Here is a 13,636-nt window from a genome sequence, read left to right as displayed (position 1 = left end):
TGAGTTCCTTACTGAAATTATTCCAGAGGGATGAATAATTACTACTCCATGGTTTAGTGTTATATGATAGCACTAGTTTTCATGAATAAGATCTATAGTTTATGAAGACCTGTAATTCACATTTAGTCCTAACTGTAATTATTTCAATTTCTCAACCTAGAAACTAAATAGTTTCTGTCTCTGGGCAAGTCTACACCTCTCAATGCATTGCAATGCAGAGACCATAAGGTAGCACAGGCCAATAGCATAGCTCCCAAACTGGAATCAAAGGCTCCATCAGCACAGCACTGCAGCTGAACTAATTCATTATGCTAAGAAGAGGGTTTAGTGCACAGTTACACCCAGTCTAATAAAGCACTTACATTGCTTCAGTAACCTGGACTGTCTTTTCATCTAGCACTTAGCTATGCTACAGGAATAGGTCAAACTGATCAGAATCTAAGTCAGAAACATCTGTACCTTACTCTGCTCTGGGTTTTAGTCGAGTCTGTGCTCCTAGAAAGTAAAAGATATTTATTTTCAATTAGCTGTACACCTGGCATGTTACTACTTCATCAGCTATTAGCCAGGAGTCACTAGCCACTGAAACGTGTTGGGCAGGGTTAGCGTTTTTCCTAAAATCATTATCTTCTGCATCTAGAATGGTTGAGATTCCTAGCTATTGAGGTAATTATACTTCATTAAAATACTTCAGTAAGAGAGCTTCTCCTTGCAAGGAAACTGCAAGGCTTTCTCAAAGCTGGAAAAAAAATGAATTTCCACATAGACTGCATGAGAGATTTAAGTCCTTATATTCTCATAAATTTCAAAAGAGAGTATTAGAAAATTCTAATTCTTCTGCCAAATCATGAGTTTATAATTCTAGTTCCTACAGTTCTTGACATCCAGCACCTGAAGTAGGGCAAAAAAGAGAGTTAACCTACCTCATCTTCTACAGAAAACAATCAAGCCTTCAATGCAATAATAAGTTTCCCAAGCTTTATTTTCTATCATGTGTGTGTGCACGTCCACGTATGAGAAAAAGTGTGGCTTAACGAGTATTTACAGACTTAGACACTGCCAAAAAAGCCCCAGGCCACCTATGGACTGCTTTGTTCTCCAAAGACTTTTTATACAGCATATTCCAACTCCCATATATCACGATGCCCTGGGAGGACTGAGCTGGCACAAAGCTTTCATTGGTGAAAAATGTTACTTGTTTCTTTCAAAACCCATCAAAATCTCATAGCTCTCTGCTACTTTAAACTAATGACAGAAGTGAAAACAATGCTTAAAAAAAACTGATTTGCAGGCTAGCATGCAGTAGTGTGTCAGTAATCCTAGGTCTATAAGGTACACTCCATACTGAATGCACCACAATCTGTATCATTAGTATGGATGAACTGTACTTCTGATAACCAGTACCTGTCCCATGCTATTACGTTAACTAAACTCTAAAATATCTATGATGCAAAAATGACAATATTGCCCCCAAAACGTTTACAGACTTTGGGCTCCAAGAACGCTGGAAATACAGTCTTTGTGTATTACAGAACTACAAAAAACAACACCTCAATTTGTGGTTGAAAATAACCACTGAAGAACAATGTACAGTGGGTGGCAAAAAACAGTCACAATTGTAAAGTAACCAAGAAAATAGCAAGCTATGTCTATAGGGAATAAAATGCTGTAATTTCAAAAATGCATGCTGCTATAAATAAATTAGAGGTTATTTGCTGAAGTGCACAGATTAAGTTTGCAATCACATGGCTATTCTGTGTACGTTTTCAAAAAGAAAAGCTGAAATTGTTTGACAGCAGACACAGTGGCACCACATGCATTGTTTGGGCTAGGAGCGATGGCAAATTGCACTATATAGAAGCTTTGTAAAAAAGAGAGCTCATACTACCTCCTTGAATTTAGCTGTCTTTAGCATAAACAATAATGCTTCCTTTTAAAGTTGCAGTGTTGGCATGTGGGAATAGAGCAAAAAGATCAGTTCTGCTTACCACTTCTCCCTAGGAGTAAGGCAAAGTTTGCAACCAAGGGGGCAACCAGAGTGCCAAAAACCATGTTTGCTGATGATTAGTGCCAACCACCTTGGTCTTCAGCAAATTTCAACATGACATTCTTGTAATTTTAGTCACCAAAAAAGACTGCTTCACAGTGTGGACATCAACTGTCTGATTATGTTTGCCACAAAAGATACAAACTGGAAGATATTCAGGAAAGTGTGTGAGTGTTTTGTTTTATATTGCAGCAAACTTGACCAGGTCATAATTACTCAACAATTCAGAATAAAGAAGGTCTAAGTTCATCCCTCAAACTGCAGAGGAATTTTACCCTCCGTTATGTAAGTTCTGACCTGATGGGCAGGACAACTTGCAGGACGAGGAGGGCAAGGGAGAAGTGGGGAAGTACTAAGATTGCTTCCATTTGGTATGGCTATTTGACATCACAAATGCAGAAGACAGCAACACAGCACTGATGGACTTAAGTCATTCAAAGTTATATCCATGAAGAAATCAAAAACTTACCTAGGTTGTTTACCTACACCACTAATTTTTATTTTTTATTCCACCAAAAGGACCGGTTCCACATTTTCTGCACCTTATTGTAAGAGTTTTTTCTACAGTATAGTTACTATTAGAAAGACTTGTGAGGAAAAGAGCTAGCGACTGGGAACAAAGGCTACACCAAAGTCACCAGGAGGGAAGGAACAAAGGCGAAAAACAAAAATTTTATGCTGATGAACTATTATCAGCAATAATTTGAAAACATAAATAGAATGAGGAAATGATGTTAGTATAGTCATTATTTTCATTTTTCTCACTTACCAAAAGTGGTAGTTAAAAATATTTCTCAGCAGTCCTCAAGCCTTTTCTATGCAAGAATTACACCATGGAAATCAAATGCAATTCTGTACATTGACTCAATAAGGTGTTCATTGTATCAGAGCAGAAGCATTATTACTGGCAACTACTGCAACAGAAATTAAGTCCAGTTTTTTATTGCTGCCCTCCTTTAAAGGCTTCTTTCCTCTGCTTTAGTTAAGATGCCACCAACCCAAACTAATGAAAAACTCCTCCATGCACATACATACCATCCGCAAGCTACTTTTTCTAGATTATTTTCCTTTCAGATACCATCATGAATTCAGTTTCAGACAGAAAAAAACTAAGGCAATAAGGAGTAGAAGATTTTCAAGTGCAAACTAAAATCTACATTAATAAGTAACCATAATTATGCTAGGTCATTTCCTGATGAAAATTTGAAATACCTCAGTGTTAAAAACAAACTACTTTCAATATGCTTTAATAACAAAGGACATTATTTCTACAGGTTTTCAGTCCCCTTCAGTGACCTGTTTTCTCTGCATCTATAAGAAACTGAAAGTTGTATTTGCAAAAAAAAAAAAAAAAAAAAAAAATCATTTACCCTGTTTGTTAGCAATTTCCTTCTTTTCCCTTCAAGAATTGCATATTACACATAGATGTTATTTTGCTTGCAACAGAGAGCAAAAAGGAAACAGACTACTCTAAAACAAACAAGCAAAACAAATGTCAGCATTACTGCAGCAAGAAATATTTCCTTTATCCATCACGTTAATCACTGTTTTTATCAGGAACAGTTCCATCAAAACTAAAGTTTAACATGAAAGCTGTAAGATGTGCCAGGCTGCCAAAACAGCATGATTTCCAGTCAACAGCTGTACAGAACAGGGAAAATACAAGTACTTAAAGAAAAATATTAAGCCTCTCTACTGTCACTAAATCTACATCCTATCAAAGGCCCATACTGCTACTAAGGGAGACTTTGCTCAGTTAGTTACAGACTCTAGGTTAGGTGTGAGGCCGCTGCTCATGATTCCTATGGCGGTGAAGAAACCAAGGCCTTTCGGTACAGCAGGGGGGTTTCAGGTTTCTCTTTTGGGGCCCGGCTCCCCTGGGAACGTTTCACCTGACCCACGTGGGGCTCTCTGCCTTTCTCTTCCTCTGGAACAAGCCTCTCTATCACCTTCATACCTATCTGTCTACATAAGGGTTTCATTATAGCCTTCCCCAGCTCCAAACACACACCTTTCCTTTCTTCCACACCTTTATCTTCTCTCCCCCCTATCTACCTATTTATAGGGCACCTTTGTGATCATCCACTTGTGATTACTATCAAATTCTCCTTTGCTTTCATGCTGAAGCTCTATTTTCTCCTACTGCAAAGGCCTAGTGTACAGCCCACCTCCATCCTTCCTTCTCTCATACTGTTCTTATCTCCCAGGCAGAAAAGAGGTAAGTTACTATAAGGTCAATATTTTGAAGTAGAACAGGATACATCCCTATGCACGCCCAAGACACAGATAAGTCCATGGGACCAGACGCAATGCATTCAAGGGAGCTGGCTAGTGTCACTGTAAAGCTGCTCTCTACCTGAAAGATCATCATGACTGGGGGAGGTTTCGCATGCGTGGAAAAAGGCAAACCTCACACCCACCTCTGAGAAGGGCAAAAGTAGATCCAGGGAACTACAGCTCTGTCAGTCTAACTTCAATCCCTTGGAAGATTATGGAGCAAATTCTCCAGAAAACCATTTCCAAGCACATGAAGGAGAAGGTGACTGGGGACAGCCAGAAGAGATTTCTCACCAGCAAATCATACCCCATCAACTTAATAGATTTGCATGACAAGATGACTGGCTCTGCAGACAAAAGGAAAGCAGTGGAGAGAGTTTATCTTGACTTTAGCAAGGCTTTTGACAGTCCTCCATAGTATCCTGATGGTTAAATTACATAAACATTGACTGGATAAGCAGACAAAAGGTGAGTGGAAATGTGGCAGGATCACAGGCTCAAAGAGCTGTGATAAGGGGTAAAAAGTCCAACAGCCAGCCAGTGACAAGTGATGTCCTTTGGGGACTGATACTAGGGCCAATACTGTTTAACACCTTTATTAATAATGTGGATGATGTAAACAGATGCACTGTCAGCAAATTTGTAGATGACATCTGACCAGGGAGCAGGCAGGAGAGCAGGGATGATATTCAGAGGGACTTGAACAGATTGGAGAAATGGTCCAACACAAAACTCATGAAGTTCAGCAAAGACAAAGGCAAAGCCATGCACTTGGGACAGAACAACCCCATCCACTGCTACAGGTTGCACACTGACTGAACAGAAAACAGCTTTGCACGGAAGAACCTGGGGGTCCGCCTGGACAATGAGTTGAACATGTGTGATTAGTACGGCCTTGAGACAAAGAAGGCTAACTGTGTTCTAGTTAACTGCATACTGAGCTGCAATAGCAAGAGTGCAGTCTCCAAATCTAAATCTCCAGTCTCCAATTACTTACCAAGACTGGTAAGTAATTATTTCCTTTTATTCAGCACTTGTAAAACCACATCTAGAGTTGTGTCCAGTTTTAGGCTCTGAAATTAATCCAGTAGAGAGCCACCAAGATAGCCAGAGGGCTGGAGCACATAACATACAAGCAGATACTAAGACAGCTAGTTTTGTTCAGTCTTAAGAAGGGAAGACCAAAGGAATTTATTCTTGCCTCCAACTACCTAATGTGAAGGTATAGGGAAGATGGAGACAGACTCTGTATGTGCCCAGCAGTGCACGGTGACAGGATGAAAGGCAACAGACAACGTGTAACAAGAATAATTCAGATCAGACATTAGGAAAAAAAAATCATGGTAAGGGTTGTCAAACACTGGAACCGTTTTCCCAGAAAGATGTGGAATCTCCATCCTCAGATATTCAGAGCTCAATTGGTTGTGTCCTTCAGCAACCTGATCTAGTCAGACCTGCTCTGAACAGGGCGTTGGACTAGGTGATCTCCAGAGGTTCCCTCTAACCTATATTATTCCACGATTTTATTAAGATAGAATGTATTAATGCTCGCTCTCCTTTGAGGCAACTAGGCTTTTGTGCTTGGGTGTTTTTCTTTCCCCCACCTAGAGGCAGTTACTGATACGGTTGTAGGCGGTAAACATGCCGACCTACATGAGCACAGAGCACTGTACGCTTCAACTCACCAGTGTTAGGAACTGTGTGCTTCTGCCCATGTGCTCCCCTCCAAAAAGTATGTGAGTAGTGGCATACATCCATTCTACACACGCCTTGCGGATTCAAATCTTTGAAGAGGCTTTACTGAGTACGCCCCTGTTAAGCGCACAGTATCAGCCCACCACATACAAGTTCAACACCTTCTTTGCATTTGGAATAGCTCTGTCCTAACTGCTGCTAGTCTGGGATTTCTAGAAGTGCAGATGCTTACCTATTGGGTATATATGGCAGATTCCAGCAAATGTCTAGAAATCCCATAAAACTGAAATCTTTAAAATAAATTCAAATAATTTCCAATAAGTTATTTAGAAAACACCTGGGAAAGGCAGGAAGTACCACAGGCTGGCCCTTTCTTTGCTGCTGTTTGCTCACCGCCTCCTCCAAAATAGCAGGGTTCAAGCCCACTGATTCTTAAAACATTCCATGAAAAACTGGAACCAAAGCTATGCATAAATGGCCAGAAGTTAAGCTACATTCAAGTGTCAAAGTTCAATATGGGGACTTGCAGGTTTGACAAATTATATCTTGCTCTAACATGCTTGGATATGCTGTTCTTTGCTTATCCTAGTTGTGTTTTACAGGTTTTGCTTTGGAGAAGCTGGAACACAGGATAAAAGATGGATAAATAAAACACATACCAGATACAACAAGAGGAGGTAATGAAAAATAGGTGAATAGAGAGAGTAACAGAAAGGACTACAGGGTCACACGTTATGGTGTTGCAGTAACAGCAGTTTTGTGTAGGAATGAAAAAAAAAAAAAGATTTGAAGCAGAATGTACTAGAAAAGAGTCAAACCTCCAGGATCAAAAAGAAAACAGAGACCTGGCAGGTTGGCATTATCACAGGTTTTGCCAAAGCAGAGGCAACAATGAAGACAATGGATGTGTGATGGACAGGCAGCCACAGCGGCAAACTTCTGCCTAATATTTCTATGAACTTTAAAATAAGGTGAAAGTTTAAGTTTAAAAATAACTGTGATCTGCACTTTACAATAAATAGTGATCCACATGTACTGTATGAACAAATGACTGGAAGTGCAGGAGAAAATTATTTTCCCACCTCTCTGACTGCCTGTTAATAACAGTAGGTTTCTATGGGACACTTCTGTATATGTTGTATTAGAGTACCCCTTGCCAGTATCAGAAATTACTCAGTTTGCATGGCTTATGAATGGCACTACAGTTAATTACTTGGTGAAGTCAGATGACCTCTCTACCTGTAGCCGGGGCACAGGAACAGTGATAATGATATTTACTAGTCTGCCACACACCACTAAAAAGACCCTGCTCAGCTGCAAAACTTGACACATGCTCTCTTCCTCCTGCTTAACTGGCAGGAAAGACAGGATTTACTTTACAGCTCCAGCTAGTAGAAGCTGTGAAGTGTTCTGCACCTCTTTATATGCATGATACTGTAAGAGTTAAAACAACCATTTATAGTAAAAGAAAATTATACTTAAAAATTTCTTCACTTCTCTGGCCTAAATGGACACTGTCTTCTTTTTCTAAAGTAACTGACGAATCAAACAGCTACCATTGATCAAGTGAAAAAAAAGATCTTGAAATAATTTTACTAAGAAAAGCCACGAACAAAAGAAAAGGCACAAAACATTAAATAGATTAATGAAGTTCAGTCAACAGGAGTACCTACCAACACTGACAGAACACCACTAGCTATAAAAAAAGCTGACTCCTGACAGTTGTCTGGTCTTTACTTAATTTTCAAGTAAAGCGTTAGAAAGGTTATGTCTTTATCACTGTCTCTCTAGACTTTTCCATAGAATTTACCACATACAGACAGCTTTCCTTGTGCAAACATCTTGGCCACACAAAGGTAACTTACTCTATGCTTTGTGTGAGGTAGTTCATTCTAGCTGAAAGACACACTAATTGTTAAAGACGCACACTCATGCAGAAGCATAATGGAGTAGCTAACTCCACATTCACCCTCTAGCTTAATGCATGGTAACTTTGTTGAATACACAGTCCCAAACTGGAACTAAACCAAATGTTGTCTTACTGAAACCCTCTCCCATGCAGACCATCCTTGCCCATATACATCTGTTTCCCCATATATATCTGAAACTTTTTTTTAATCTTACAGAATCTTTTGAATAGTTTCACCTACCACTATTTAACTTAAAAAAAAAAAAAAAGACAGCCTTAATGAAATGAGTCTACTAGAAAACAGCCAGCCTCATTTACATTACATAGTCTAAAAATATGTATTTATCTGAATTCCACTTCTCCCTTTTCTATAAAATATTTTTAAAATAGGAAAAAAACCCAAGAATTTAAAATGTTTCCCAAATAAAATTCACCCTGGCAACCATTCAAACAGCATAAATATTTTGATACAATTTACAAAAAAACATTAGGTAATGTTTTATGGTGCTCATTAAGCTGTCATGTTCTAAATCACAACTAGCATCATACAATTTCTTCCCTCTCCGCTATTAAAGTTTGGCAAATATGAGCTGCATAAAAGGTGTCAAGTAAAATTGCCACAGGATATACTGGAAATCCCTGCACCAGCTGCACACTCAAACATAAAGGAAGTGTTTTCTGATTCTATAGCCTGATAATACTGGAATTGCTGCAGGGTTACAGCAGTCTTTGAAAATAAAGCTTCATTACACTGGCATGGGAAGGTGCAGTTTAATCCTCTTTAGAAGCTGGTCCTACAATCCTACATTTCAGAAAATTGCTGAAAGCCATTGTACTTTTACTTGGAATTAGTCATTAATGGTACAGGTACAGAGCAAGCAACAGCCAGTGTCAGCACAGCCCCTTCCCACACTTTATGATTCTTAAGAATTCCATCCAGTAATGGCAGAAGCAGGTTATAACAGCACCTTTCACCATGAATTAAAGTAGTGCTCTTTTGGAGATATCAAACAGACATTTTCATCTTTAATGCTTTATTTCCTCAACATGTAAAAAGAAAAACAAACAAAAATACCACTTTTTTCCTCTCTAATATTTGAAAAGTTATTTTACCTATATTTTTCTAGAGACCCTTTCTTCCATTCATATAGATGCTGGGTGATTTACAAATTCATCATACATTGTTGGCATGAAACAGATTTAATACAGCATTAAAACGAATATATCAAGAAACATGTTTTTAATAATTTTGGTTTATTTTCACATATTGAAAATGACTCTCCGATCATATGGATAATAAATACTTGTGTCATATTAAATAAATCCCAAACCACAATTTGCTGTTGATTCTTACATGCAAATACATCCTAGCCTGACTCCAGCCACATTTTACCAACAGTATCTTTGGTCTCTAAGCAAGCTGACTTATGTTTCCAATCTCAGTACAACCAATACCGATAATGAAATATGTTTTCCAAACCTATGAAACAGTTTTTCCAAAAAGAGTATAGTAAAGGAGGGAGACAATCAGCAAAAAACAAGAAGAAATAGCTAGCAGGTTCCTAGCCTTCAAATGCTGATTCAGTTTCAACTTTGTATCGTTACTGTTCTAAAGTTTTTTTACTTGTTTATTTTTTAAAAGGATGAAATTTTTACTTTAGAAGAACAGGTGGAAAAATATATTTGGGTAGGCACTTCAAATTTTCCACTCAAGAAATACATTTTTCTGTAGTTGCTGTTCTGCCTAGCATGGTATTGAGGACAAAATCCTTCCATATTGCCATGTAGCAGTTGAACTCCAGGAAATCAGAACCATCAAGATTAGGACTAGCAGCTTGTTTAAAAGAACTGGCTTTACAGACCAGAACCCAAAGAAAGTTTTCTTCCATTTCTTTTCAAATGACTTTCAGTGCTTTCAAAGAGCAAAGAACACATTACTTGAGAAAAAGCAAACTGTATTATAGTATCAAACAGATTAGTTGAATTCTAGTGAAAACTCCAGAACAAGGTCAAGTGACCAAGGAAGGCACACATCCTTACAAAGCTGCCTCCTTACTTAATTGGCAAGAGAGGGTTTTTGTTTTTCCCTCATTAAAAATTCTAAAATAACATTTTGGTGGAGTTGCTAAATACCTGAAAAGGCATCACGGTTAAAACCAAATATCAGCATTAAAACACAGGTAACTAGGAGAGCTATGCTCTCAAGACTGACTCGGCACCATAAGTTTCCATGTCTGAAGATTAAATTTGACCCTTTCGTCCTGAATTGAAGGCCTTCAGGAAATCACCTGTTATCTGTAAGTTAAAACATCCTTTCTTCTCCTTGGCACAAATGATAAATAGTTTGCAAACAGTAAACCGTTCTACTGATAATGTGCAAGTAATAGATTACCATAAAGTAACTTTGGTCAGCAAGCGGATTAACCAAAATAACTGTAACAAATTCTTATTACATTCACCACTGTAAGGTACAGATCTAAACACACACTGCAAACGCTCCTGAGTTACTTTTGTGTTTTGGGAGAAGATACTGTGGTATTGTTTTGGTCTTTATTTTGGTTATCTAAAACCATTATTGCCTTCCAAACAGAAGTCTGTGTGCATCTCAGTTAAAGGTGTATGAGCAGCCAAAGACACTAAGCCCTCACACTTACTAAAAGGCCATTATATGAAAAGATTGCATTTGTTCTGATAAGGCAAACTTTACTTTGTAAATCTATGAACTGCTGTCTTTACCAATTAAGCAGACTAAAGCAATTGTACAAGCGAAGGCACATCCTTCTCACTACTTTTTAAATAAGCAGTGAAATCCAAACCCAGTACTATCTAAATACTATCAATACATGCAGCTAGTTTAGACAGCAGTTTTCTGATTTTGTATTCTACAGTTACTTTGCAAACATGACACTTAAAATTCACTTAGCAATGGACTGGTTCAACTATATGTTATTACGACAGCACCTCATGACAAGCTACAATCTAACAACAAATAACAAAATAAAAGACTGCAACAGCACTTTTTGGTAAATCTAGATAAAATTTTAGAAATTCCAGCCAAATCAGAAACAGAAAAAATGAACTAGAAAAAGGTGGCAAGATTGATTTAAACATTTTCCAATGGATATACTTTAATTTGAGGATTAGGTCCACAGGGCTTTTAAACAATTGAGAAGTCAGAGACAAATTCAGGTTCCTGGACTTTAAGAAGAAAGGGGATTTGAATCAGTCTCCTACATCCCAGATGAATACTGTAAATCTATCAGAAATAGAGAGAGTATCACCACCACCACTGTTTCCTCGACGTTGTAAATGACGCCTGTATCATTTTGTGAACCACCATTAGTTCCAAATTTTATTTCATTAAAAATGTCCAGACCATTTATTTCCCTCTCTCCAGTGCCACCCAAAAGAGGGGAAAAAAAACCCATAAGAGAACCTTATTTGACTCTACTTTTTTTTAATCATCAGAATAAACAGCCAAAAAATTATTGGCATGGATCCTCTCAGTCCCACATTTACCTTCCAGGTGTTCGAGGGGCAACTTACTCATTCTGAAACATCTGGTGGAAGGCCTTACAGTGCTCTGACAATAGTTTGGCTGGGGCTCAGTTCCCCCAGTACCACTGTAATGAGCACCCAAAGAAAGAAATACAGTATATGAGATTGATGAGGGCAGAAAAGTGAAAAGAGGACCACAGGCAGACCAAACACTTGTCTGCCTACAAGTCTTATTAGAGAGAATGAATTCAATTGAAATACATTTCTCTCCCACACTTCATTTTGTCACCCAAGTACTACAGAGCAACACAACAAAGTGAGATGCTAACAGCATATGAGGAAACAGCAGGTGATGGGCTCAGCATCCACAAGGTGAACTGCTGTTAAGAACTTAAAGACAACACAAGAAATTGCCTGCTCCCCAAACATAGGACAAAGCAAGCAAACATGCGACAAGACAAAGGAGGTTGCACTTTATGCAAGGAAGGGGCACGAATGAACGTAGCTTTGCTATGAAAAGTGCAAAGAGACAGTTGAGAGTTATGGGTGAGAATCAGAGGGGAGACCAACAAAGACACTGTCATGGTGGATATCGGCCAGACTGATCAGGAGGAGGAAGTGGATGAAGCTCCTTCAAACAACCCTAAGTCTCGTGATCATAGGTCTTGATTCTCACAGGGGACTTCAAACATCCTGACAACTGCTCAAAGAGCTGGACAGGCTGACTAGGTAGATGCTCTCCTGGACACATTACTCACAAACAAAAACAAACTGGTTGGCAACATAATAGTCAATGGGAGCCATGGCTGCAGTGACCACAAAACAGAAGAGTTTAAGCTCTTAAGGAAAGTCAGAAAGACAAGTTTCTTTAATGCTTAACCTAAAATTACAAATATAGTTATTCTTAAGAAGGAAAATATAAATTAGCTGTATTGAATTAAACAGCAACAAAAGATAAATCATACAGGAACACAACGTCAAACTCTGTAACAAAACTATTCAGTTCAACTGCTCATTATCAATTTGCAGCCAATATGCATTTCAAAGGGGAAGAAAAATTCTGAGAACTTGCGTATTCAAATGAATAGAAAACACAAAATATCAGCAAATGACTTTAGACCCATAATTACTGTTTTGCAAACAAATCATACTTTAAACAAAAGTAAGTTGCTTTGGCCTTTCTAAGTTGCCATAGTGTAGGTATCAGTAATGTAAACCTGCAAAGGAATTTGCATTTGAGACAACGATTTCTGAGCTAAGATTCGTTTGTCATAACACATTTATTCTGCATGATATTTTAACTTCCATAGTTTAAAGTATACAGTTTATAGAGCTCACTCCAAAAGACTGAGTTCAGTTATCTAACAATTTTAGTTTCTCTTTCACATATTTTAATTCCTTACCATAACTGTATTACTTACTTTCCATCTAACTCCGGTCTTTTGCACACACAGTGAAACTTGCCACCAAAATCTATATAAAGATCATCATCCACAGTATGGAATATTTGACCAATGGCAATTTTATCTTTGGCAGGTCCCAGCTGAATTAAAGGAGAGCGTCTCAACATGGATGCAAATGATTCCAATTTCTCTGAAGGAACCTGCAACAGAAGCATAGCTTTTACAAAACATGCCATCTGAAGGAGGAATTTAATAAAATTAGTAACACATAAATAGGCTCCATCACTAAATTACAAGTCAAGACTTCATGCCTCTGGACCATCTTTAGCAAGTCTTCAAGGGAAGCATCTTCCAGATCTGGTATACTTCTCCAATCCAAAACATTTTACACATTAGAAGCAAAGCTTTTAGTAATTCAGTCACACAAAAAGGTAACACTCAGCACCTTCAGAATCTTCTGAAAACATCTCCAGTTCTACTATTGAGTAGGTAAGTTGATTTAAAAGCACATTTACAACATTAGGAGATACTCCTGCAAAGAACACATCTCAATCTTTATCTCTTCAATGAGAAGCAAAACAGAATTAGTAGCTTGTTGCTATTCATGAAACTATTTAATAATGAACAATATTTAAACCTTCATTTTACAGAACAAATCTATTTTGCCAAAGCAGCAGAAGTGGAATGTCCACACAAGACTGATCTCTAATACATAGACGAAAATATTTAAAACCCTCGGTTTTCTCATTTTTCCCTCTACAACTTTGAATGAGGTATTTTAATTCAGTAACTAAGTAAACAAAATAA

General features: G+C 38.0%; 1 protein-coding gene across 3 annotated transcripts in view; it reads right to left on the bottom strand.

Moving 5' to 3' along the window:
* Positions 1 to 13,636, bottom strand: part of TPD52 (tumor protein D52) — a 106,405-nt gene that overhangs the window by 55,141 nt on the left and 37,628 nt on the right. For all 3 annotated transcript variants that reach the window (XM_026100680.2, XM_064507368.1, XM_064507369.1), the window contains one exon: positions 12,848 to 13,029. In XM_026100680.2, the coding sequence (XP_025956465.2) occupies positions 12,848 to 13,029 (182 nt within the window). The remainder of the gene's footprint in view (positions 1 to 12,847; positions 13,030 to 13,636) is intronic.

The sequence above is a fragment of the Dromaius novaehollandiae genome, chromosome 2, assembly GCF_036370855.1.
Source record: "Dromaius novaehollandiae isolate bDroNov1 chromosome 2, bDroNov1.hap1, whole genome shotgun sequence".
NCBI classification, from domain to species: Eukaryota; Metazoa; Chordata; class Aves; order Casuariiformes; family Dromaiidae; genus Dromaius; species Dromaius novaehollandiae.
Note: the sequence above shows the minus strand (reverse complement) of the source record. Positions and strands in the feature narration are given on the sequence as shown.